Genomic DNA, 24,773 nt, shown 5'->3' on the forward strand with positions numbered 1-24,773 from the left:
ATACACACCACTAGTTTATGTGCGTTCAGGCTTCAGTACGCGTTCCATGCCTAGGCATGGCACACACATACTGGAAAAGCAAACCCCAGTCCAAATCAAATAGATAATCCCACAGCGGATCAGCCCCTTAGCTAGCTGATATAAATGAGTTCCATGTTCCCAATTCTATATTTTTCAAGTGCTAGAATACCTCCAATGAAGCCCTGTCCCGCTGAATTTATTTTGGACCTAAACCCGATCTTATGTAACATTTTTTGGCGGTCACCTAACATCCCATTGTTCCCCACCCGATTGTGTTGCCCGTAGTTTGTCCCCAATCCCTCATAGGAAATGCTCCCTTGTTTTCGGCTGATACTAGAAAACAGGAAGCATTCCAAAATTTAATAGGGAAGAGTGGGTCCTCACTAACACAATCACCACTCAACATTTTATTTGGTTTGTTTATTTTTCATTATTGATATTTTTTTTATTTTGAGGTGTTTTAGGGTTCTCATTAACCCCAACCATCACCCGCATACGCCATACATTTCATCCTTCATATATCATACGCATCACCTTTCATATCTCATTGTCATCATGTAAATAAAATGATGAAAAAACAAAAAACTCTGTACATAGTGATTCAAAATATATTAGAACCATAGAGTGAATGTGGTATTGTGGTGAATGACTCTAGTCATAGGTGTTGCATACTGGGGTCTTTGTAGGTGGATTAATATTATATAGTGTATTTGAGTGTTCCGATTGGAGAGAGAGAGACATATCGGGTATATATAATCTGAAATGGAACACGTACATCAAGTCTATTGCCAAGGTCGCTGGAAAGATGGTGGGATCCTTCTACCGCTCCAGAAGATATCTCACTACTGATGCAATTCTCTATCTATATAAAAGCCAAGTACGTCCAAGGATGGAATACTGTTGCCATATCTGGGCAGGAGCTGCCAAAAACAGCATATCATGCCTTGATAGAGTACAAAATAGATTTTGTGGTTTAGTGGGGGATGCCCTTTTCTCTACCATGCAACCTCTCTCCCACAGAAGAGACGTTGCGAGCCTATCCTTGTTTTATCGTTATTTTCATGGCAGGTGCTCGTCTGAGTTCCAATCTCTGGTCCCCCCTCGCCAATCTTTCACGAAAAACACCCGTCTAGCTGAATCCACTGTCAAAAATTTCCCCCAATCTATATCTGTGCCTAAATCAAAACGCGGATTCCATGAACAAAGCTTCTTTCTTAGAACTGCACGCCTGTGGAACTCTGTTCCGTCTGCCTGCTTCCCTCCGGACTACAACTTGGATGTCTTCAAGTCCAATGTTAACAAATTCCTAATGAACCGCCCCCTTAAGTAAACACTTCATCAAATCTCCACACTAACGTAATGTACTTGCAATAACCCTTATCCATGAGTGGCTTCCGGCCCTTGATAAGTGGTGATCACTGTGTAAAAAAATATATAAAGAGGGTACATTTTAAGAGAGACAGGAACATGTAATACACGATGAGGGAGAAATATAAGAGATACATTTATACATTTTACAGTCTGTGAATCTTATAACATATATATTTAGAGATAAGTATTATCAGTTCTTTTATCACAGGAGGGGACAGCTATTACTTATGATAGCTGAGGGATACATTCCTTAGATGATGGAGAGACACATTACTTAGATGGGTTTATACACAAAGTTCTTTTAAATGATTCACAATACCTTTGTTTGTAGAATGACACAACACAAGACGGCAGTTTCAAAATGATGACGTCCTTTATTTCTTGACCGGTCAATGATTTCACATCAAGGAATTCAAAGTCACTACATGATTTCAACTTCTAACCCTTCGCTTCCAAAGGGAGATTCCTTCTGACTCATGTCAGCTCTGTCTGTCCTATTCTGTCCAATCCTGTCTCGACTCTGTCCTTTTTCTCACTAAAACTATCAACTATATTTAGAACTCATCTCTTAGCCATGACATCATTGCATGGGCAACAACCTGCATCTCGATCCCATGGCCTAGACATGCTTCACGTGTTTCGTTCGAGCATGTGTCCGACTCACGTGCTCTTGAACTCACGTGCATTGTTCACATGTCTGCAAACAAGAATTCTCTAACCTATTTTTGGTCTAACTTGTTTTTCAATATGTTTAACATTTGCTATTGTTCGTTTTCAAATTCCTTATTTTAATTTCATTTTCATAATCAGAATTGAATCATCAAATTCCTTTTTTACAATAACATTTCTAAAAAACGAATTCCTTTTCAACAAACATATTTGCTTATTCATTTTAAAACTCTCCTGAATCTTAATTCCAAACCTAGCTTTCCAGGTTCGAATTCTCGGACTATCCTATCTCATTTTTACTTACAAGAACAGGGAACCTGTTATCGTAACAATAGGGAATAGACCAAGGGGATCACTAACGACCTCCACCCCCATACACACCATTTTGGTCCCATGCCACATACGGAAGAAATCCATCTTATTTTATATATTTTTTGCTTTAAATTTATTGTAAAATTTATTATAAAGCAAAAGGGCTTTTCGTATAAATAAATAAACAGAAAAAAACGGCCTTCTTGTTTTTTTCTGTTTAAACACCTCGACTGTTCTCGACACCAGACCGGCTTCGCTGGGTTTAAAGCCTTTTCCTAGAGGAGCCCCTTTCTTGGGTGTAATTCTTGCTATACTTCCTTCCTTCTTTCATTCCTTTATCTCCTCTTTCTTTCGTTGATTGTTTATTTGTGTTTTTGCCTTTTATGGAGTCAACTAATTGAACTAACGTTTCTCTCTTTCAGGGCCCAAGGAACACCTGACTTAAGCAGCTGGCAGGTGTCTTGGAGACCGACGGACCAGTAAAACGGTGAAGTTCTCCTTGGTCTCCGAATCAGCGGGTCAGTGTGAACCCCTGGGACTAAAGATGTCCCTAAAGCATCCCCTGGGAAGGATGCATCGGGAGGAACGGTATGATAGCACTTCAACAACTCTAGTGCTACACACATGTCTGGCTTGTGATCGTCTAGGCTATATAAAATGGACAGTTATTTCATTTTAAAATGAATGCAAGACACTTTTGTTTATAATAAATATTTGGTTTATTTACTATATACACTTCAACAAATGACGGGGGTGGAGTTTAGTGGAAGTGGGTGGGTCGTAGAACTCTCTGTCAATCTGTGTCTCGCTTCTGTCTTTCTGTTCCGCTTTCTTTCTCTCCCCTCTTTTTATTGGTATCATTTCGACCTATTAACCTTTTTCTCGACAGCTTGTTTATTGCACTTTTGCTGGTTTTGGTCTGACCCATGACCGATAGACGTCATGGATATAAGTCGTTCCCGGGATTTCCCATTGTTTCTTTTATATTTGCCTGGATACAGCTTAGGCCACCTTTCCTGGGATTGACTTATTGATCTTTTTATCGCCCGGGATTTCCATTGTTTCTTTTTTGTTTGCTTGGATAAAGCTTAGGTCACCTTTCCTGGAATTGAATTATTGTTCTTTTGATCATCAGGGATTTCCATTGTGTTCTTTTTGTTTGCCTGGATATAGTGATCGCCCGAACCTCTCCTTAACACCCCTCCACTTGCTCCGCCCCAAATTTTATGTATACATATAATAGAGTTTTTCAATAATTCTAGAATTCATGCATGTTTCTTTTTTTTCAAATTTATTTATTATTATTATTTTTTTAAAGACGTATTTTCCGTTCAACAATAAGTCATTTTGACTTTTTTTCTTGTCCACTACTGTTAATGCATTTTATTTTTTTTCCGTGGACATAATTTAATATTAACACAAATCCATTATCACACACACACACACACACACACACACACACACACACACACACACACACACACACACACGTGCTTTTTTTCAATTCTTTTTTACTCAGGGTCTCTCTCAATGCATGTTTTTGTTTCTTTTTCAAACAACATCGGTGATATTTTCACCTCAATTATAAAATTGACATTGAGGCAGCCGACATCCGATAGACTATGCTTGCGTCTGCTCAAGTTACTTAATTATTTACTTTACCATTCGAATTAGTTTGTAGAAACAGGAAGCAGCTCTATCTTTTCCCAAGACGCCAGTTGCTTGAACAATGGAGATGAGGGATCTTTTATTTTTCTTTTATTGAATAGGACGGTGTTCGCAGTTTCCTTAATTTACCTAAAAACAAAGTATTTTTCTTATCCATCCTAAACCATTCCCTCTCTCCTGTTCTTCCCCCCCCCTGCTACCAAACCTCGTAATAACTCTATTTACGATAGGTAGGTTCCTATTTCTACTCTCGTGCACTGCATATGACGTATACGGACAGCTGATTTCGTCTATATTGGTTGCACGTCCCGCCGTCATGCTTCGTGTCACGATTTTTCGCTCCATCAACGATATCTCAGATTCCTCATCCGACTCCTCCCGTTAATGACGACTCTTCTGCATTGGATAATCAGCTTCGTCTGTGGCTGATTCGCTGTTTGAATCGCTAGATTTCCTTGGAACAGACAATGCAGCTTTTCTTAACAATCTCTCTGTAGTGGGAATCTCCCACTCCTCGATAGACGCTGCCTTCGTTACAGAGCCCGTTAATTGATCCTTAATTCTATATGAAACCGGCCCAGTCTTTTCTATTACTACGTAGTACGGTTTCCATCGTACATCTAGCTTTCCTTGCTTTTAGTGGTTTTTATAATACACCAAATCACCAACCTTAAATTCGACTGCTTTTATTTTCTTCTTTGATCTATTTATCATTTTTCCTGGCATTCTTTACATTATTCCTTACTAAAGTCAAGGTTCGATGCATTTCCTGTAGAGTGATTTCGTGATTCTCATCCCCATAGTATACTCTACGGGGTCTTAGAATATTGTCCAACGGCAGGACAACATCTCTATTGTATAGTAAATAATAGGGTGAAAATTTCGTCATTTAGCTTGCATGGAACCTGACAGCCGCTAACATCTGATTCATGTATATATCCCACGACTGTTCAGTGTCCCCTATTTTCTTCGCTATGACGTCATGTATCGTTCTGTGGAACCTTTCGACTTTACCGTTACTCTGGGGGTGATAGAACGATGTGGTCACATGATGCACGTTGAGGTCCTCTAATGCCTTTTTCATTATTTTGTTTATGTTCTCATGCCCATTATCCGTTAAAAGCTGCAGTGGTGCCCGAATCTGGGAAAAATCTCGTCAATCAACAGATGCACAACTGTTTCTGCTTTCTTATTAGGAACCGCAAAAGCCTCTGGCCAACCACTGTACATATCTATAAAAATCACTATATATTGGTTGCCTGATAGAGTTTTGGGGCAAGGCCGGGAAACATCTAACGCTAGCGAAAGGAAAAGGAAGCAAATCGCACTCCTTCAATTGAGGTTGCTTTTCCTCAAATTTCTAGTTTGACATGGAATACATTTACCTACGTATTCGTTTACTTGTTTAAATAAACCAGGCTAGAAATATTTTTACTTAATAACGTGAAACGTTTTTTCCACGCCCATGTGAGCATTATCATTGTGGTATTGAATTAACACCCTTTTTCTTAGATGCGGCGGAATATATAGCCAAATTATTGGTACCCCACAATTATTGGTATCCCATAACACCCCCTCCCGAGCTTTTCATCCCCCTGGGATGATTTTACAGCTCTTTTTTCTGTCGGGTCGGTCATATTCCTTTTTCTGGAGGACCGGCGTTGTCCGGCTGCTTATGGTGTTACCAAGTAGACCGTGTCTGCTCCATTACCTCTTCTTGTTCAGCAGGAGATTGTCTTTCATCATCTGTTATACGTTTCCGAATTTGGTTTAAATGCTTCTTGTGAGTAAATCTTGGACCTTCGATAATATAGACCATCCGGCTGATCCTTTTCTGGACCTTTCCTAGTTCCCACATGGTACTATTATTTTTGAACCTTTCCTAGTTCCCACATGGTACTATTATTTCTGAACCTTTCCTAGTTCCCACATGGTACTATTATTTTTGAACCTTTCCTAGTTCCCACATGGTACTATTATTTCTGAACCTTTCCTAGTTCCCACATGGTACTATTATTTCTGGATCTTTCCTAGTTCCCACATGGTACTATTATTTTTGAACCTTTCCTAGTTCCCACATGGTACTATTATTTCTGAACCTTTCCTAGTTCCCACATGGTACTATTATTTCTGGACCTTTCCTAGTTCCCACATGGTACTATTATTTTTGAACCTTTCCTAGTTCCCACATGGTACTATTATTTTTGAACCTTTCCTAGTTCCCACATGGTACTATTATTTCTGAACCTTTCCTAGTTCCCACATGGTACTATTATTTCTGGACCTTTCCTAGTTCCCACATGGTACTATTATTTTTGAACCTTTCCTAGTTCCCACATGGTACTATTATTTTTGAACCTTTCCTAGTTCCCACATGGTACTATTATTTCTGAACCTTTCCTAGTTCCCACATGGTACTATTATTTCTGGATCTTTCCTAGTTCCCACATGGTACTATTATTTTTGTGTACCTGGAAAAATACCTTTTCACTATGTAAATAACTATTTTTAGGAACTATAGTATTTGGCGGTTTCACCTATTTTGGCAAAAGTTTCTCAAAGACCGGCCTAATTTTCCTCGCAAACATTAACTCTGCCGGCGACATATTCGATGGAGTGCTTTCATTTGGCGTAATTCGGTAAACTTGTAAAAACTGTTGTAGCGCCTTTTCTGACGGCGTTCCTTTAGCATTCTTCAGGGCTTTTTTCAGCGTGTCTACAAACATCTCTACCTAACCGTTCGATCGGAGATGATAGTTTGGCGTCGTTATGTGGTTAACTTGGAAATCCTAACAGAAACTGTTAAAATCTGCTGAAATTAATTGTGTGCCATTGTCTGACACTAGACAATCAACCACACCAAACCTAGCGTACAATTCGTGAAAAGCACTGATTGTAAAATCCGTCGTTGGACTTTTACATCAAAATACCTAAGGCTGGCCGTTTTGAAAAATTGTCTACCACTATTAAATAATAGTTTCCATCCAGTGGGTCTGCGTAATCTACGCGTATTCTTTGCCATGGGCGGTCCGCTTTAGGCCACGGGCTAAATTGTATCGGGGGCGCTTTTGCAGCCAATGCGCATCCCTTACACAACTTTACCATGCCTTCAGTGTCCATACTCTTCCAGTAAACGTAGGACCTCATGAGGCTTTTCATTCACGTGACCCCAGGGTTCCCCGTATGGAAATCCTTAAGAATTTTCTTTTGCAGTGTAGCTGGAATTACTACTCTTTCTCGGTACAACAGTACCTCATTGCACATAGAATAAGCTTCCGCCGCCGATTCATCCGATTATATTTTTTGTCTCGTTTCTTTGATGAAACTATCTTCTTCAGCCTTTCTTTAGTATATCTTACAAAGTGACTGGTTGTTCCTTGATCACATTACATAGTATTTGTGTATAGTCCTTTTCACTTTGTAGTGATGCTATTACTGTCTTCCAGCGGTTCCCTTGATTTTGGGATTAATCGCGACAATCCGTCTGCGTGACTTAACTTCGCAGATATAAGAAATTCCATACTGAAATCGGTATTCAGTAGAATGGTTTCCCATCTTTGCAAACTGTTAGCTGTGTACGTTGGCAGGCTTTTTTTAAAAGCCGAAGATGGTTATAAGCGGCTTATGGTCAGTTTGTAATTTAAATTTACGACCGTGTAAAAATCGATGGAATTTTGTAACACCGAACATGATCCCCAGTGTTTCTTTTTCGATTTGGGAGTAATTCTTCTCGGCAGGCACTAAAGTTCTTGACGCATGGGCGATCAGCTTAGTGGATCCATCATGCATCTTGTGTAGAATACACGCCCCGATCCCATAAGAACTTGCGTCAGTTACGACAATAATCTCTTGTTCCGGATTGAAATCAGTCAGGAATAAATCTGAGGTTAATACATCTTTTAATTTCTTAAACGCTGTCTGGCACTCAGGCGTCCAATCTCATTTTTTGTCCTTTTTTAACAGTACATTTAATGGCACACGCAACTCATGCATTTTCTTAATGAACGTTTGATAATAATTCGCGAGCCTAAAACACTCTGCAATGCAGTTACATTATGATGTTCTGACATGTCTTTTATAGTTGTTGACTTCTCCGGATCGGGTTTTCCTCCGTCCTTATCTATTATATGACCCAGGTATTTAATTCGTTCCCCCCAAAATTCGCATTTTGCTTCCTTCAATGTGAAGCCGTATTCTTTTATTCTGTCAAACACTTGAAATACATGATCTCTATGTTGTTCAACATTTTGACTAAGCACAAGAATATCGTCCAGATAGTCTATTGCGAAATCCAAACCGTTTAGCAAAGTATCGATTACCTGTTGGAAAATTGCAGGTGCAGCTTTTATACCAAATGCTAATCTATTGAATTTATAAAGTCCTTTGTGCGTTGAGCTACACAAAAGTTTCGAGCTATCTTCCTCTACTGGTATTTGTAAGTACGCCTCGCTTAAGTTTATTTTTGGAGGAAAAATTCCGCCATTTAACTTAGCGAATATTTCGTATGAGTTTGGTAGCGGTAGTGATGGACCTTGAGCGCCGCATTCAATCCGGTCGAGAAATTCACGCATATCCTAATATCTTTAGATTTTCTTCACGTATACAGTGGGGATTGCCCACTCACTATAGTTAGTAGGGGTCAAAATCCCAGTGTTAACTAGTCTTTCCAATTCTTCAATTTTTTCCCTCGATGCGAACGGTACGCTTCGTTGCTTTTTGAATATTGGTTTTGCTTTCTCCAGCAATTCGAATCTCGCCTTTATTTTTGTGTAGCATTCAGGATTTTCGGAGAAAACACTTGGGAAAGATTTGTCGGCTTCGTCTGTTAGGTTTTCGACTTTGTGACAAAAATCACTCATTGGTGAGTCCCATAATTCAAATTTCTGAATCCAATCGGTCCCGAATAAGTTCGTTGCGTTCCTTAGAACAAAAGCTTTTAGCTTTTTTGTCGTTCTTTTTAGTGACACATTAATAACTAGCTCACCCTCAAAATGTATTTTTTCACTAGTTACCAATCTTGCGACGTTATTCGTCTTTGTCATCGTGGGCTTTCCTATTCTCTTCCACATGTGAAAATTTATAATTGGTAAATCCGACCCCAAAATCGAGCTGCAGTTTCACGTTTTTATTTCTGATTCTCATCGTAACATATTTCCTTATGTTCTCTGTTGGTGAAGGGTCAATTTTTGCAGTTTTTACGTAGCTCTTTTTTCGCTACTTTTGCTCTGCAGTATGAAGCCTTGTGTCCTGCTCGCTTGCATAGGTCACATGTTATTTTCTTTTGGTACTGACGTGCATTGTACCCATGAGGTCCTCCACATTAGAATTTTGTCTATCCTGATAATTTTGTGAAAGGTTATTTTTGCTTTTTCGTTGGTAATTGCTGGTGGGCGGGTATCCTTTATTTGTGAAGTGTATTTTTTTTAAATGTAAGCGATACCTGGTTTCTCTATGTTTCGGGAATCTTGTTTCATTGCCACGAACCGCTGACAATCTTCAGCCAGTTTCTGAAGCGTCAAATCAGGTTCTAATTCCAATTTATTTAGAGCACGACGTCTTATATCGGCGTCTTTTGTTGCTACTAAACCTTGTGTGAATATTAAGCATTTGAAATTGTCCGCAATTTGAAATCGTCAAGTGTTTATTAACTATAGACGCAAAAGTCGTATAGTCTTGATTCTCCTTATGTGTAAGATTCATGCAGTATCATCTTTTATAAAAAAAGGTTTCTTTTTGGACAGTATGACACCATTAACAGTTTGACTGCCTCGTCAAACGATAATTCGTTGTTTTTTCTTGGTAAAATAGAGTCCACAAATTTATTATGTTCGGATATACCTAATTTCTGTAGCAATAAACGAACCTTCTTTTGATCCGTCAATGCACTGCAATCAATTTAAAAAAAAAGTCTTCAAATCTTCTGAAATATGCTTCAAACGTTAGGTCTTCCTCAGGAGCATAGTGAAATGTATCAATAGCTGACCAGATCGTATTTTGGGGAAAAGCCGTGATGGTTTCTTCTCCGCTGTCCTTCTTCACTAAAATTTGCGTTATCAAATCCATTTTTTATCTAACTGGTTTTGTTGCTCTAAATGTAACTTTTTCAATTCCAATATTTTCATCGAAGTATTTCATTAAATCTAACTGTTTCTCTTCGTTTTGTTTCTGTATTGTCAATTGCTTTTCCCGAAACTTTTTTCAAGTTCTAATTGTTGACTTTGTTGGAATTTCACCATTTGCAAAATCTGTTTTGCAAAATTGTCCATTCTTTGGACGGTTTGGAATTACTTAATGACAAAATGAGTTTTTTTTTCAAAAACAACACAATTCCTTGATTTACTTTTCCTTTGGTACCGACTCTAGAGAAAAAAAACCTTTACAAAATTCGTACCTGGTAATTTAACGGATATTTCTTTCATATATTTATTTCCTCGTGTCGCAATTTTCCTGAGAAACTAATTCTGCGTTTACATTCATACAGAAAGCAGTAGATTTCGTTTGTGATTTTTCAATTTTTGTAACGTGTAGGTACTGGGTTCAATTTCTTGTTGATCCTACACATTTTCCCCTCTTTTTTCCTTAAAAGAATTAGTTACTTATCTGAAAGCGAGTTTATAGCATTTATTTAACATTAGCTACTCTTCGATTTCTGTGCGAAAAGATTGTCCTTTTATAGTTAACACTTTATTTGTCGTGCTTAGCGAAATTGTTTTATTTTCTTCTTCGACGTGCAGCCCCGTCAACCAGTGAAAAGTTTATTTTAATCGGATTAAAATCCGACTTTTTTAATTTGTGCAAATACTCGCTTTAGTCAATACATTAAGATATACTATCCTTTACTTTTGCAGGAGTTTCCTTTTCTTCACCCAACTCTAATGCCTTTTAACCACATGACGTATTAGCGATACATGCTGTTTAGAACGACGAAGTTTGTTTTTATTTCCAACATTACTTGTATTTATAGAGATGGAAAAAATGTTCGTTTTTTTTGTACTTACTGAAAACTAGGTCTCAATAATTCAGTAGTATTAATTCTTCACGCAATTATGAGTTCTGTTTCAACTCGTAGTTTACGCTTTTATCAGCTATTTTAACAGCAAGATAATGCTTTTGACGATGTCTTTGTTAAATCCTTTTTTCGACAATAATTGTTGCCCTTTTTTCGAAGCGTTCTTTATCCCGTGTTTGTGGATTTTTACGCCCGAATGTTGGTTTTTGTTCCAACGTTGACAAACTAGTTTTTCCCATTCTCCACCGAATTTTGAAAAAAATACTTGTGAAGTTTTGAATTTCGAATGCAGGAAAAAAATATTTCGAATATCCGTGTGCGTTCTTTTTTCTTGAATCCAAATATTGTTTTCAAATCGTTGATTTTTTTTAGTGAGTCCTTGCCCGATTACTCGTCATTCAGTTGTTGTAAGCAATTGCTGTAGATTGATCCGGGAAGTTCTTGAATCATCCTTGTAGTTGTTGTAGACCCGTGCTAGGGGTCAAAAATGAAAGAAACCACAAGTAGTGTAAAGTGTATAAATATAATATGTATTTATAAAGAATACAGGAGCCACTAAAGTGGTATGAGAGGAACGTGTTCGTAGCATGCGGTTAAACATGGTATGAATGTCTCCATTTAGTCTCTGAAACCAGTGGTATTCATAGGACTGGTTGATTCCACTTAGTTCTCAAATAGGGGTGATTTGTACACCACAACACCTATCTAATTTGTTTTTGAAATAGGTCCCTTAGTTCCCCCACTCCCCATCAAGGAACGACCTGTATGTTTTCAACTTTTGTCGGAAAACTGTGGGCATTCTACACTTATAAGTAGGTAGGGATGCCCTTACTAACGCGCCCCTAGGCATTTTATTTAGTTGTTTTCTTTTTCTTTCTTTTAGTGTGTATTTTAGCTTTCCCCCCCTCCCATCATCGTATCCTTTTATTTTTTTGTTATTTGTAATTTTAAGAGTGTATATAAATTATACTTTGTTTGCTGTATATATATATATATATATATATATATATATATATATATATATATATATATATATATAATGATTATTTAAAAAAATAAAAAATGAAAATAAAAGACCAGCTAACCAGGTTTCGATCCTCGCTCAACAGAGCCAAATCGAGGACAATACGATTAAAAAAAAAATAAATAAAGTCATGAATATGGCAAGGGGAAGGAGAAAAAAAATCATCAAAAATAAACAGGAGAAACAAAATTACATAGAGACAAAAATCCGACGGCGAGAAATTTGCATAACGAATATTCGAAGGCACATGCTGTTTCAAACGAAAATCGAATCTTTGTGATGTTCGCCCACATAGTGCGCACTGCAACTACATTTAAATAAATAAATAAGAGAATTATTATGGTGGTGGTGGGGGGGAGAACATCTTTGCGAATAGACGGCAACATAGGCCTGGTTGAAAAAACAACACGCGGATTAGATGCAAAATAACACCGAAAACAGAAATTTGCTTAGCAAAACGGTCACTAATGTTACCCAGCCAAAATAGACGTAGGTAAACAGGACATCTATTAACCGTAATTTCTTTAACTTTATAGAAATTGGAAACTTTCTTATTAATAGTAGTTTCAACAATATCTAAATGGTAACCATTATTACAGAGGGTCCTTGTAATAAATTTAAGCTCGTCATCCAGATTAACTTTAGAACAAAGTTAATCTGGATGACGAGCTTAAATTTATTTTACTTTAGAACAAAGTTAATCTAATTAATTTGCAGGACAAAGGCCCAGCTGACCTCAGGTTCACCCGTTCCTTTGTATGTGCTATTTTAGCGGGGAGCGAAGATATCTAGTGTCCTGACATATAGGATTCTTTTTTGTTTATGTTTTCATTTTTAAGGAAAATTTGCTCGCCATCGCATTCGGCGTATTAGTTCATCTGTTTTCTGAAATGATTTCATAATATAGCTATGCTTGCTAGGTGTGGGGATGCTTTTTTAGCGATGTTTCAAAATTAACCCTTTCCATATGTATTTTTGGTGTGGTGAAATAAATTCTTTTAAGAGTGCTCAACTGTTTCAGGAGCTAAGTATGACTACTTCGTTTAATCACATAAATTAATATACGAAAGTATACATTTATGCGTAAACTTTAAGTATTTACTTCAACAGTGCTCAATACGTAGGTAGAGTTAGGTAGTAAGTTATAAAATGTATATGGCAATTAAGCTACACAGTAAATTCCGCGTTTCATCCACGCTCGGATTCATCAGGCTTTTTTTTATTACAATTTCATCACAAACAAGGCATATCGCCACTTTGATGTAGGGGGCTACTATCAGGGACATAAGCTACAGGGGTACTATGTGGGGAGTTGGCCAGCAAGATGTCGGTTCACGTTACACTTGAACTTCTGTATGTCAGCAAATTTGGTGAAACATGGAACACTGAAGGGAATTCCAAACTCCATCAGTTCTGGGAAAGAAACTACTGGAGTAGAAGGCTCTCTTACATCTAGGGATCTCAACTATGAAGGGGTGTGATTTTGCTGCTTGTCGGGGTTTTTGGGGGTATTTACGTCTAGGGGGTACAAGTACTTGCAGTTCGTCAGAGCATTCACCATTAAAATATTTGTAGAACAGACAGAGGGATGCTACATTTCGTCGATGTAAGAGAGGCTGAAGCTTAGATGACAGTTCAGGACCTATTAGGTTGGCGTCTGTCTTTTGAACCCTGTCTAGGACCGAGGGACTAGTAGCAGATGTACCAGTCCAAATATGACAACAATACTCCATGCATGGGCGAATGGTGGCCTTATAGAGGTACAGGATACTTTCGGGCGTTAGTAGCTTTCTAGCACGGTAGAGAGAACCTACCTTCTTCGCAGCGGCCCTGGCAATGATCTCAATGTAATTTTTCCAACTCATGTTTCCTGTGAACGTTAGGCCGAGGAGTTTAAAAGATAAAGATTCATTGGCCATTGCTATTGGTGGTAGAGAAGGTTTCTTGTAGTTATTAAAGGAAACAAGTTTAGTCTTGGCAGCATTAAATGTAACCATCCATTTTTGTCCCCATTCCACTACGGATTGGAAGTTTTCCTCTGGTGTTTCTGTCATTTCTCTAGGCATGTGTTCATTTGTTTTCCTGTCGTGTCTGTTATAGAGCGTGGTGTCATCAGCATATATACCCATCTCACAGACAATTTTGTCAGGGAGGTCATTTATGAATATGAGGAATAATACAGGTCCAAGGATAGACGCCTGAGGCACTCCCGCATTTATATCATATTATTTAGATGTACGACCATCGATGACAACCTGAATTTTTCTCTTATCTAAGAAGGATTTAATTATGTTAAAGATTCTTCCAGTGATACCGTATGATCTGATTTTCCTGAGAAGACCTTCATGTCATATCCTGTGAAAAGCCTTAGATATATCTAGAGCTACCGCTCTATCCTCCCCCGCTTTGTCAAGTAAATGGTATATACGCTCAGAGATTACAGTTAGAATGTCTGCCGTGGAACGGGCTTGCCTAAATCCATATTGTTTGTCAGTAAGAAAATTAGCATCTGTAAGCTGATGGACTAGAGCTTGGGTAATTATGGACTCAGATATTTTGGCGAAAAGTGGGAGGAGGCTAATAGGGCGGTATTTTACTGGATCAGTTCTTTCGCCAGAATTCTTGAAACCTGCTACCGCAGAAGCAGTTTTTCAGCTGGCAGGAAATCAAGATTCATTAAGATATTTGTTGTAAAGTTTGGAGAGAAACGGAACTACTGCAGCCAATTTATGACCTGAGATGGGAATTAGAGTAAGCTGTAATGATACAATAATTTATTCGATTAAAATAAGTATTTGTCTTACCGTTTACGCGTTTAGATATGTTATTAATTCTCTTCGTTGATTCATCTGGAAGAAAACGAAAAAGAAAAAAAGTAAAAATCAGAGAAAAATTTTTTAATGAAGAAAAATAATGCGTTTCCTTTCTCTCTCTCTCTCTCTCTCTCTCTCTCTCATTCGAATTTATCTGTCTTTTATCCTCTAGCTTTTAACTAGCGAGTGAACCCGGCCTTGTGTGTAAGAGAGGTATAGTGAAGAATAAGCGAAGTAAAAAAAAAAACGATGTTAAATTTCTTAGAAGAAAAATCGGCAAAACGAAAGCAAAAAGAAAACACTCATTCACCCAGATCATAAAAAGCTTAAATATTTAAATTCATGCCTATTTCATATTCATTATTAGAGCCAATTCTCTACTGAACACTAGCCTGGCTGCCCAATGTTGCCCGGTTGTTTGAAGGTGCGTGTTGAGAAAAAAAAATGGGAGTAGGCAGGCAGGCAGGCTCAAACCTATACCGTAAAGGAGGAAAAGAATGTGTGTGTGTGTGCGTGTGTAGGGGGGAATAATATGACGTCTTATCCATTGCATACATTGCCAAACCGGAATTGGCGAAAGTTTAAATTAAGACTAGTCAATCCAAAAAGGGGAGGACTTTCAAAAAGAAATCGGAAAAGCCAAATCACGGAAAAACGTGCTCGGAAAAAAAACAGCGAAAAGCGAAAAAAAAAATGGCATAAGTAGCCCTTCGATTCGGTTAAGTCCAGTTTTGTTAAGCAACTACGAAGTAACCCTTCGATTTAGTTAATTTCAGTTTTTTAAGCAACTAAACAAAAAACAAAACAAAAACACAGCAAAAAGCGAAAAAATGGCATACGTAACCCTTTGATTCCAGTTTTTTTAAGCAACTACAAAGTAAATAAAACTCAAACCGGTGTTCCTTCGTAACTCTTCCTTGTGAACGATCCCACAACGGTATTAAGTGGTGGCGAAGAAAGTAGGAATTTATTAGAGAGAAGAGATTTTACCACTTCCATTGATTGTAACTGGTTTTGGTCGTGAACTGTCAGCAGAAAAAATATAGGAATATACGATTATCGAGGAAGTGGAAAGGTAATAGGGCTTAGGACACGTCTCAGATATTCTGCTGCAGTTTGTGCATATTACATTTGCATGAAATGCCTTGAATTTTAATCCTATTAAGGTCAAAATCAAAGGGGAAAATGAGTTAATTATATATATATATATATATATATATATATATAGATAGATAGATAGATAGAAAAGAAGAAGAAAGATATATATATAGAGAGAGAGATAGAGATAGAGAAGAGAAGAAGAGAAAAAGAGATGAGAAAAATAAAAAAAATGCGTTTACCCTCTCATTCGAATTTATCTGTCTTTCACCCTCTAGCTCTTAACGTCTTTATCACTGTTAGTGTCTCAATAAGAAAACAAACAAACAAGCATAAATTAAATAAAACATTTTATTTAATACCTCCTCGACGTGACTACTCCCGACAAACCCGACAAGCAACTAAGTCCCACCCCTTTACAGTAAAGATCTCTAGGTGTAAGAAAGCCTTTTACTCCAATAGTTTCTTCCCCTTTGGAACTCCCTTCCTGGATTTTGCTTTCCCAACTGTACTGATATGCAGAAGTTCAAGTGCAATGTGAACAAACATCTTTCTACTCATCTCCCTTCATAATGCCACCCGGAAATTATGTCCTCGATAGTAGCCCCCTACTTCAAAGTGACACTTGCCTTGTTTGGGGTGAAGATTGAATAAGAAAAAAGAAAAAAAATATAAAGAGTGGGGGAAATTAGTGATAGTGTTTTCTGCTAGACGGATGTTTCTTGTGAAGGTTTGGCGCGGGGGGCATAGATTGAAGCTCAGCCGAGCACTTGCCATGAAAATAACGATAAAGCAGAGACAAACTCGCAACATCTCTTCTGTGAGATAGAGGTTGCAGGGAAGAGAAAAGGACATCCCCTACGAGGCTACGAAGTCTATTTTGAACTCTATCAAGGCAGGACAAGTTCTTTCCAGCAGCTCCTGCCCAGATGTGACAACAGTACTCCATCCTTGAACGTACCTGGCTCTTATATAGATCGATAATTGCATCAGAAGTGAGATATCTACTGGATCGATAGAAGGCTTCCACTATTTTTCCAGCTGCTTTGGCAACGGATTTAATGTATGTGTTCCATTTCAAATCAGGAGTAAAGGTCAAATGAACAGCTACAGCAGGAATTGGAATACACCTTACTAAAGCCTGATTGTCACAACTGGTGAATTTCAAAAATGCAATCTGGATGTGAAGACACTTTAGAAGAACGATATGCAATAAAATTCTGTTTTAAACTTGGAAAAAATGCCACTTTGGACCATCTTGCATGAATCAAGCATAAGTTTTAGAGTGGCATAAGAGATTCAAGGAAGGCAGAAAAGCTGTGAGGAATGATAAGATGTGTGGGAGGAGTAAAGAAGTCAGAACACCAAAGTTGATTGGCCAAATAAAGGATTTCATGAATAAAGACCGTTGTGTGCCTATAGAGACAGTAAGTGCACAGTCTGATCTCAGTGTGTGAACTCTACACACAATTTTTCGTGAGGGACTAAAGATGCGGTAGATTTGGGCGAAGTTTTTCCTAAAGGTGCTCGGAGAAGATCAGAAAGAAAGACGTTGTCATGACAGCAGGAAGATGGTCGAGGTAATCAATTCAGATCCTGAAAGTCTTAATGCTCCGGTGACTGAGATGAAAGCTGAATCTAGTGTTATAACCCAGAGACCAAGAGACAGAGCTCCCAGTGGAAGCATACTGGATCTAGTAGACCCACGAAGGCTAGACAGAGCAAATCCATCTAAAACTTATTATGATCGTTTTTTGACAGCACGGGCTTGATCTATATGCACTGGGTTCCACTGAACAGATATTCAAAAAGAAATACTATGTTTAGACTTATAGGGAATTCAGGAAGAAATTATGTCAGAACAAGCCAGTACTCTTCTCATCGAGTCAGTGATATTTCCACGAGGCAATGTACCTCTATCCTTGTTACTGACTATTTGACCAAGATAGGCATCAAGACAGTTCTCCACTCTCCTTATAGTCCAGACCTAGCTCCCTGCGATTGTTGGGTTTTCCCGAAGCTCAGGGAAAAAACCTTAGAGGCTGTCATTGTGAGACAATTGATAAGATGAAAGAGACTATGACAAGTGTCACTGACACGCTCACGCAAGAAGACTTCCATGTGGCTTTCCAGAAGTTGTTGGAACGTTACAACAAGTGTGTACTATCAATAAAAGTGTCCATATGAAAAAAGTCTGGAAACTTTTTTAAGGCACCTTGTACATGAAAACAACCATGAATAATCCTTAAAACGCTATTTGACTTGAAGTAGGGGATCATTTAATTTTAAATTTATGCAAAATTGATTAACAACTCTAAAATATTGTTTTTTTTTTTGAATCATCACGAAGATATAAAATTCCGGGGTAGGTGAATTAGCATAAAGTGCATGGTGCCATAATTTATGTGATTGAAATAGGAATTGGTCTTACCGGTTATGTATTGAGATTTGGTACAAACTTCTCTCGCTATTTTAGCTGAAAAAAAGAAATTAAAATCAAAATTGGAAATATTTTTAATGACGTGAAAAATTACGAAAAATAGAATGAATAGAAAAATTATTAAAAAAAAATACGTTAAAGTTTAAAAAAAGATTTAAAAAAATCGCTTTCAGCTTTTATCTCTCTTTCAGCCTTTTTCCTCTTTAACCCCTTTTCTTTGAACCTCCGTCTCCTTTTCATACACTCTCTCTTTTACCTTCCATCGCCCTCATACTTTCTCTCTTTAGGCTCTTTCTTTATAACTCTCTCTCTCTTTCACCTTCCCTCTCATTTACCATCTCTCTTTTTTTTATTTTTACAAGGTGGTCACCACTTATCAAGGCCCGGAAGCCACTCAGGGATAAGGGTTATTGTATGTACAGTACGTTAGTGTGGATATTTAAAGTGTCTACTTAAGGGGGCGATTCATCAGGAATTTGTTTACGTTGGACTTGAAGACATCCAAGTTGTAGTCAGGAGGAAAGCAGGCAGACGGAACAGAGGTATATTAGATAAACAAAGGGTTGCAATAAGGAAAAGATATTAGGTTGTTTACTTAAAAGATACCCATGATAAAATGGATAGCATAATGAAATTTTGCCGATTACAGATTTTTGTTTTTTTGCTTTTTGTGTGTGAAAAAGCTAAAAAAAGAAAGAAAAAAAAGATAAGATAAATTCACTAATAAGCAAGTAATAAGGAAATTTACGGTTTATAGAGTTTAAGAACTATTATCTCCCATTGAGTAGATAAAGTTGAAATGTTCAAACAACAAATCATTTCTACTTAGTTCTAAATAGAAGTAGATAGAAAAAGAAGAAAAAATTGAGAAACAGTAAAATTTACTAATAAAACTGAAAATAAATTATAGCATTACTAAAAGCAATAATGAAGGAGATAGATATAAATTAATAAATATTCATATTAAAGAATGAATAAGAATAAAAATAAGTAAAAAATAATTAAAAAAAAATGAAATTTCTCTTTTGTTGGATAAGGAACGTAGCGAGCAGATTTGAAAGCGAAAGTGTGCACACACGCGCATTCCAGATTGATTTTGATCTACATTATTGTGTCTCATAAAAATTATCGGAATTATAATTATCATGAAAACAAAGAAATTTTCACATTCCAAATCATGAGTTATGAATTGCGCAATGCAAAAAAGGAAGAAGAATGTAATATCTTAATATTTACATTTTCACTAATGTGGATTGACGCCTTAATAAGAGATTAAATAAATAACAAAGGAGAGAAGAGAGTGGTATTGACATCTTTGAAATCGTTCCATCGTCGTTCCACATATAACAACCAACACATGCAACTAACGTCTTTCTCTCTCACTCACCCTCTCACTCACTCACTCACTCTCTCTCTCTCTGTCTTTGCCAATGGGCAAAATGTCTTAATTGTAAATAAAACTTATATGTTGATAAATTCGTTTCTGTGTAGATTTTGGGAATAACGAAAAAATAATTGTCAGGTGTATATATGCTTTTGCCAAGCATTTAAAAAGCGCAAACTAGAAAATCATATATACATTCAACAACGCACCCCTTCCTTCCCTTTTACTTTCTATCGCTTTTATCACTCTTTCCCTGTTAGCCTCCTTCTTTCAATATCACACTTTTAAAACAAAAACCAGAACAAATACAAATTAAAAATAAAAACAATAGTTTAATGAAGATAAAAACGTTAACAAGCAAATTATGAGAAAATAGAAAAACAAACAAAATATTTTGTCTTACTATTTATGAGTTGAGATGTAGCATTAACTGCCCCTGTTACTGAAAAAGAAAAAATGAAAAAAGTAAAAGTAAAAATTGAAAACAATATAAAATGGATGTGTTTGAGGGCTATAACAATGAAGTTATGAAAACGATCTATGTAGTAAAATAAATAACGGTGACAATATTGAAGGGACTTCCATAATTTTCAAGTATACATATTCATTTCTGACCGTAGTTTGTCGCATAAGATGGTAGATTGTTACGTTCTCATGATGTGTAGCGGTATTCACTGCAACATATATATTATAAATAAAAAAGAGTGAAAAGGAAACATAAGTAAAAGTAACGAAATCTATTTTACAGTAAATAAAATGATCTAAGGGAGATAATAAAAGATTTTTGTTCTAGCAATAAGATAAGTTAAAATATTTAATTAACATTCACAGATATATTTACTTTGGTCAATATCAAAATTCAAGAAAATCTATATTTATCAATATGTTGTCCGTTGTGGTTTGTTTTAAGAGTGGTTTGTTGAAGAGTGGTTTGTTTGAAGAGTGGTTTGTTTGAAAAGTGGTTCTATTTGGTTGACGTTCAGTACGTTTATTTACGACAAAGTCGGTTGATTTCAGCAAGAAGGTCACCCCAAGTTTGCGTCCCTTTCATTTGATGTACGAATCAATAACTGGTTTTTACAAACGTATATATTTCTATTCATAGAAATCACTGGAGAATGTTCCAGACACAATAATATAGAACACTTAATCTATGGAACCTTCTGGAACCAACGGAAAAGAATACTTTTTCAGTTATATTTGAAAAATATAAACGCTTAAAAGGATATTTCCTAATATTAAAGTAATATTATTTATGTGAATGTATATATCATTTTAATTTATATATTATACTTCTTTTGTATTACATTTAAAGTATTATTATTTCATTATGATATGAAATTATAATAATAAATATTTTTATTATATTTTATATTTATTAATTAGTATGTCTGATTAAGTGTTATGCATAGGAGTTATTAGAAGAGATGCGTATATATTTGTTGTGAGTGTTCATATTGTTGGTGTGATGGAGACAGGGTATATATAAAGGGACATCGGTATATATATATATATATATATATATATATATGTGTGTATAAGACCGAGATATAGAGCGATTGTCATTTATACGTTTGACATTTATACGCTTTGACAATGGGAGTGTTTCTATAACATTGACACATATATTTCTTAACCTATTTTTGAGATGATGATTTTCACAAAGTACTTATAACATAAATTCACAATACCTTTCTGTTGAATAATATAGCACGAAGATGCAGATACAAAAACATGATGATGTTCGTTTATTCCATACGACCGATCAATAGCTTTGCATCAAGGAATTCAAAGTCTCTACATGATTTCTTTCTTCTCCCCTTTGCTTCCAAGGTTCGATGTCAGCTCTGCCTCTGACTCCTCTCTTCTCCCCTGACTTACTCTGACAGACTCCTAAAGCTCTCTATATTGAGAACTCATGACGTCAGTACATGACCAAACACGTGCATACCTGACTCGTGGCCCGACATGCCTCCGGTTTTAAGCATGCATTGTTCCTCATATGTTTCCAACCCGATTTCTCTAACCTAATTTTCCTAACCCACTTTACAAATATGTTTGATATTTTCTATTGTTCGGATCTAGATTCCTTATTTTAATTTTATTTCATTAACAGAAACAAAATTGTATTATTACATTCCTTTTTCAATAAACAGATATCTAACTATTTCATGTGAACTAAACAATGGTTAATTCTACATTCCATTTTCAATAACATTCTGTATTATTATTGTTTATTTTAACTTATGATCGGAATTCTCAATTCCAATCCTAGCTTCGCAGGTTCGAATCCTCGGCTATCCAATCGCATATTTACTCACTTACACTTGTGTAAGAAATTTTAATTTCTTTATATGTTAAGAGGAATAGATGTCCTAATATGACAAGATGCGTAAATTTCCCAAATATTTTCGAAGAAAATATTTCTTCGTTAGGAGGAAAGAAAGCGTCGACAGTTCTCAAACGTTGGTACATTCTGTGTTTGCGTCAGTGCCGAATGTTGCGTGTTAGATTCGTATGTCAGTCTCGCAGTCGAATCGGCTCGCATATTTGATGTGTCAGTTTTTGGAATAAGGTTCCTAATTCGATAAGTTAGAAATGTTGTGTACAGTTAATATTATTAATAATATTATTGATTTTTATTTTCATTTTTATTCATTCATTTATTTTTCTCTTACATTTTAAAAATCGTTGTTGCAGCTTGTTTGTTTCTTTTAAGAGTTTGATTATGTGCGTATGCAAGTTAGTCTAGGAGTGATAAAGGTAGGCAGGATATACTATTTTAGCAGCTCCAGTCCAGATGTGGCAGAAGTACTCCATCTTTGGACGTACTTGGCTTTTATACAGATAGAGAATTGCATCAGTAGTGAGATATCTTCTGGACCGGTGGAAGGATCCTAGAAGGAATATAACCGTTAGCACATCAGCTGTAGATCTAGCAGAACGGAAACCATATTGCATGTAACTAAGGAGATTATTTCTGCTGAGGGGGTTGACTACTTTTTTTTATTTAATATGGATTCCAGCAACTTACTCATGACACACAAGAGACTTATTGGCATGTACTGAGAGGAAGATGGGTGATCACCTGAATTCTTAAATACAGGACATACTGACGAGGTTTTCCAGGGTGTTGGAAAACACTTCTCCTTAAGGCAACGCTTAAACAGTTTTGTAAGTATAGGGGAAAGTTCTGATCGAAGCTTTTTCAACACTATAATTGGAATGCCATCAGGGCCAGTTGCTTTACTGGAATCAAGGTTCTAGATTAGTTTGGCGACCTCACGCACAGATATTTGTATGTTGCATAATGTGTTGTCGGTGGTAGGAAGAAATACGGGGAGTTGATGCCCTTCGTCGCAGAGGGTAGAGTTAGCAGCAAAGTTCTTGGGAAATTGTTTGGCCTTGTCTGATGCTGATGAGATGATCTCAGGTCCATTGATGCTGGCTGGGATAGAACGCACGCTTCTGTTCAGGATCCTGTTTGCTATTTGCCAAAACTGGTGGGAATCAAGCCGCTGCTCAGCTACTTTGGATTTAACAGACTGAGCATATAGCTCTCTTGCATTTTTTATTACTCTTTTACAGTGGTTGCTGGCAGTCCTGAAAGCAGCTTTAGTCTCAGTGCATCTATTACGTTGGTAGCTGTGGAAAAAGTGATTTCTGTGCGCAATGGCAGCAGCACATTCTGGGGAGAACCATGGCTGGCTGTTAGGTTTTGTTGGAATTTTTTAGATGGTATGAATCGGTGTGTGTCTACAATTAACCATTCGGTAAGGTCTGATACTATAGAGGACACATCCTTTTTAAACATGGATAAACCAGATATGAATGTACGGAAGCTATCCCAGTCTGCCATAGAATATAGATATACAGTACGGTGGAGAGGTACGTCTGAAGACTTATTACATTTCATTTTTATCTTAACTGATACACCAGAGTGGTCGGAAGATCCCAGAGGAGATAGAACGGAACATGGACACAGCTCAAGGGAAGTTGAGAGAAAAAGGTCTAGAAGGCTTGCATACTGACCGGTAGAATCAGGCACACGGGTGGGCTCGCGAACGATCTGAGTGAGGTCATAGGCAATAGCCAAATCATGACAGAACCTTCCCTCATCATCTGTCTTATTTGAGTGGGTCAGCCATTTCACGTTATGGACATTGAAGTCACCACAGATGTGAATGTTAGCCGAAGGATGTGCAGACAGGATAAAGTCAATTTTCTCAGATATACTCTTAGAAACAGAAACCCCGGTGTTGTGGGGGCGATAGATGGCAAATATAAATACGGTGGTGTAAGCAAGTGCAACCCGTAAACACATATAAGGTAAATTAGAGTCTTCTTTGGAGATATCCCTACCACACAGAAAGCCGTCTTTAATGTAGGCGCATATTCCATGTCCATGGCGATCTTGGAGGTCAGATTTAGATGTTAAGTTAGAGTATCCTTTTATTATGAAGTGGTCGGCCCTATGCCAGTTTCGCTTAGAAAGAGTAAGTTCGGTTTGGTCTCCTGTAATTGGGGTTTAACTTCTGGAAGGTTAGAACGTAGACCCCTGATGTTGGAGAAGGAGACATGGTTGTAGAGGTCTAAGTTGGAGGATGGGGTTCTAGGTTTATTCATGTTTCTTTTTTGGAGATATTTCATGTTGAGCTTTTGGGGTTTTTGGAACAGGTCGACAGACTTGGTTAGAGTAGGACAGTACGGGAAAGTAAGAGAGAAGGAGAGGAATTTTTTTGTAGCACATGATAAGGTAAAGCCGTAATAATTACCCACAGGTATGGCATCGAGAGGCCTCACCAGAAACTACTGCATCGTCCAGAATCCATTCACCAAATGGCACTACAGCAGCCCCAGTACTTTACACCTGCTGATAGGACAGCCTTCTTAGTGGTTAACCAAGGTTCGGGTCCCTGACTATCATGCGGGTAACGTCAGCCCAGATGAAACATTTACCTCCA

General features: G+C 37.2%; 1 protein-coding gene across 5 annotated transcripts in view; it reads right to left on the bottom strand.

Moving 5' to 3' along the window:
- Positions 1-24,773, bottom strand: part of LOC145269883 (uncharacterized) — a 122,278-nt gene that overhangs the window by 65,623 nt on the left and 31,882 nt on the right. For all 5 annotated transcript variants that reach the window (XM_080125632.1, XM_080125631.1, XM_080125630.1 and 2 more), the window contains exons 4-6: positions 20,213-20,251; positions 18,417-18,461; positions 14,879-14,923 (exon numbers count right to left, since the gene is read on the bottom strand). In XM_080125632.1, coding sequence (XP_079981758.1) covers positions 14,879-14,923; positions 18,417-18,461; positions 20,213-20,251 — 129 coding nt within the window. The remainder of the gene's footprint in view (positions 1-14,878; positions 14,924-18,416; positions 18,462-20,212; positions 20,252-24,773) is intronic.

This window comes from Euprymna scolopes, chromosome 45, assembly GCF_053919585.1.
Source record: "Euprymna scolopes isolate OS-2025 chromosome 45, ASM5391958v1, whole genome shotgun sequence".
In the NCBI taxonomy this organism is placed as follows: Eukaryota; Metazoa; Mollusca; class Cephalopoda; order Sepiida; family Sepiolidae; genus Euprymna; species Euprymna scolopes.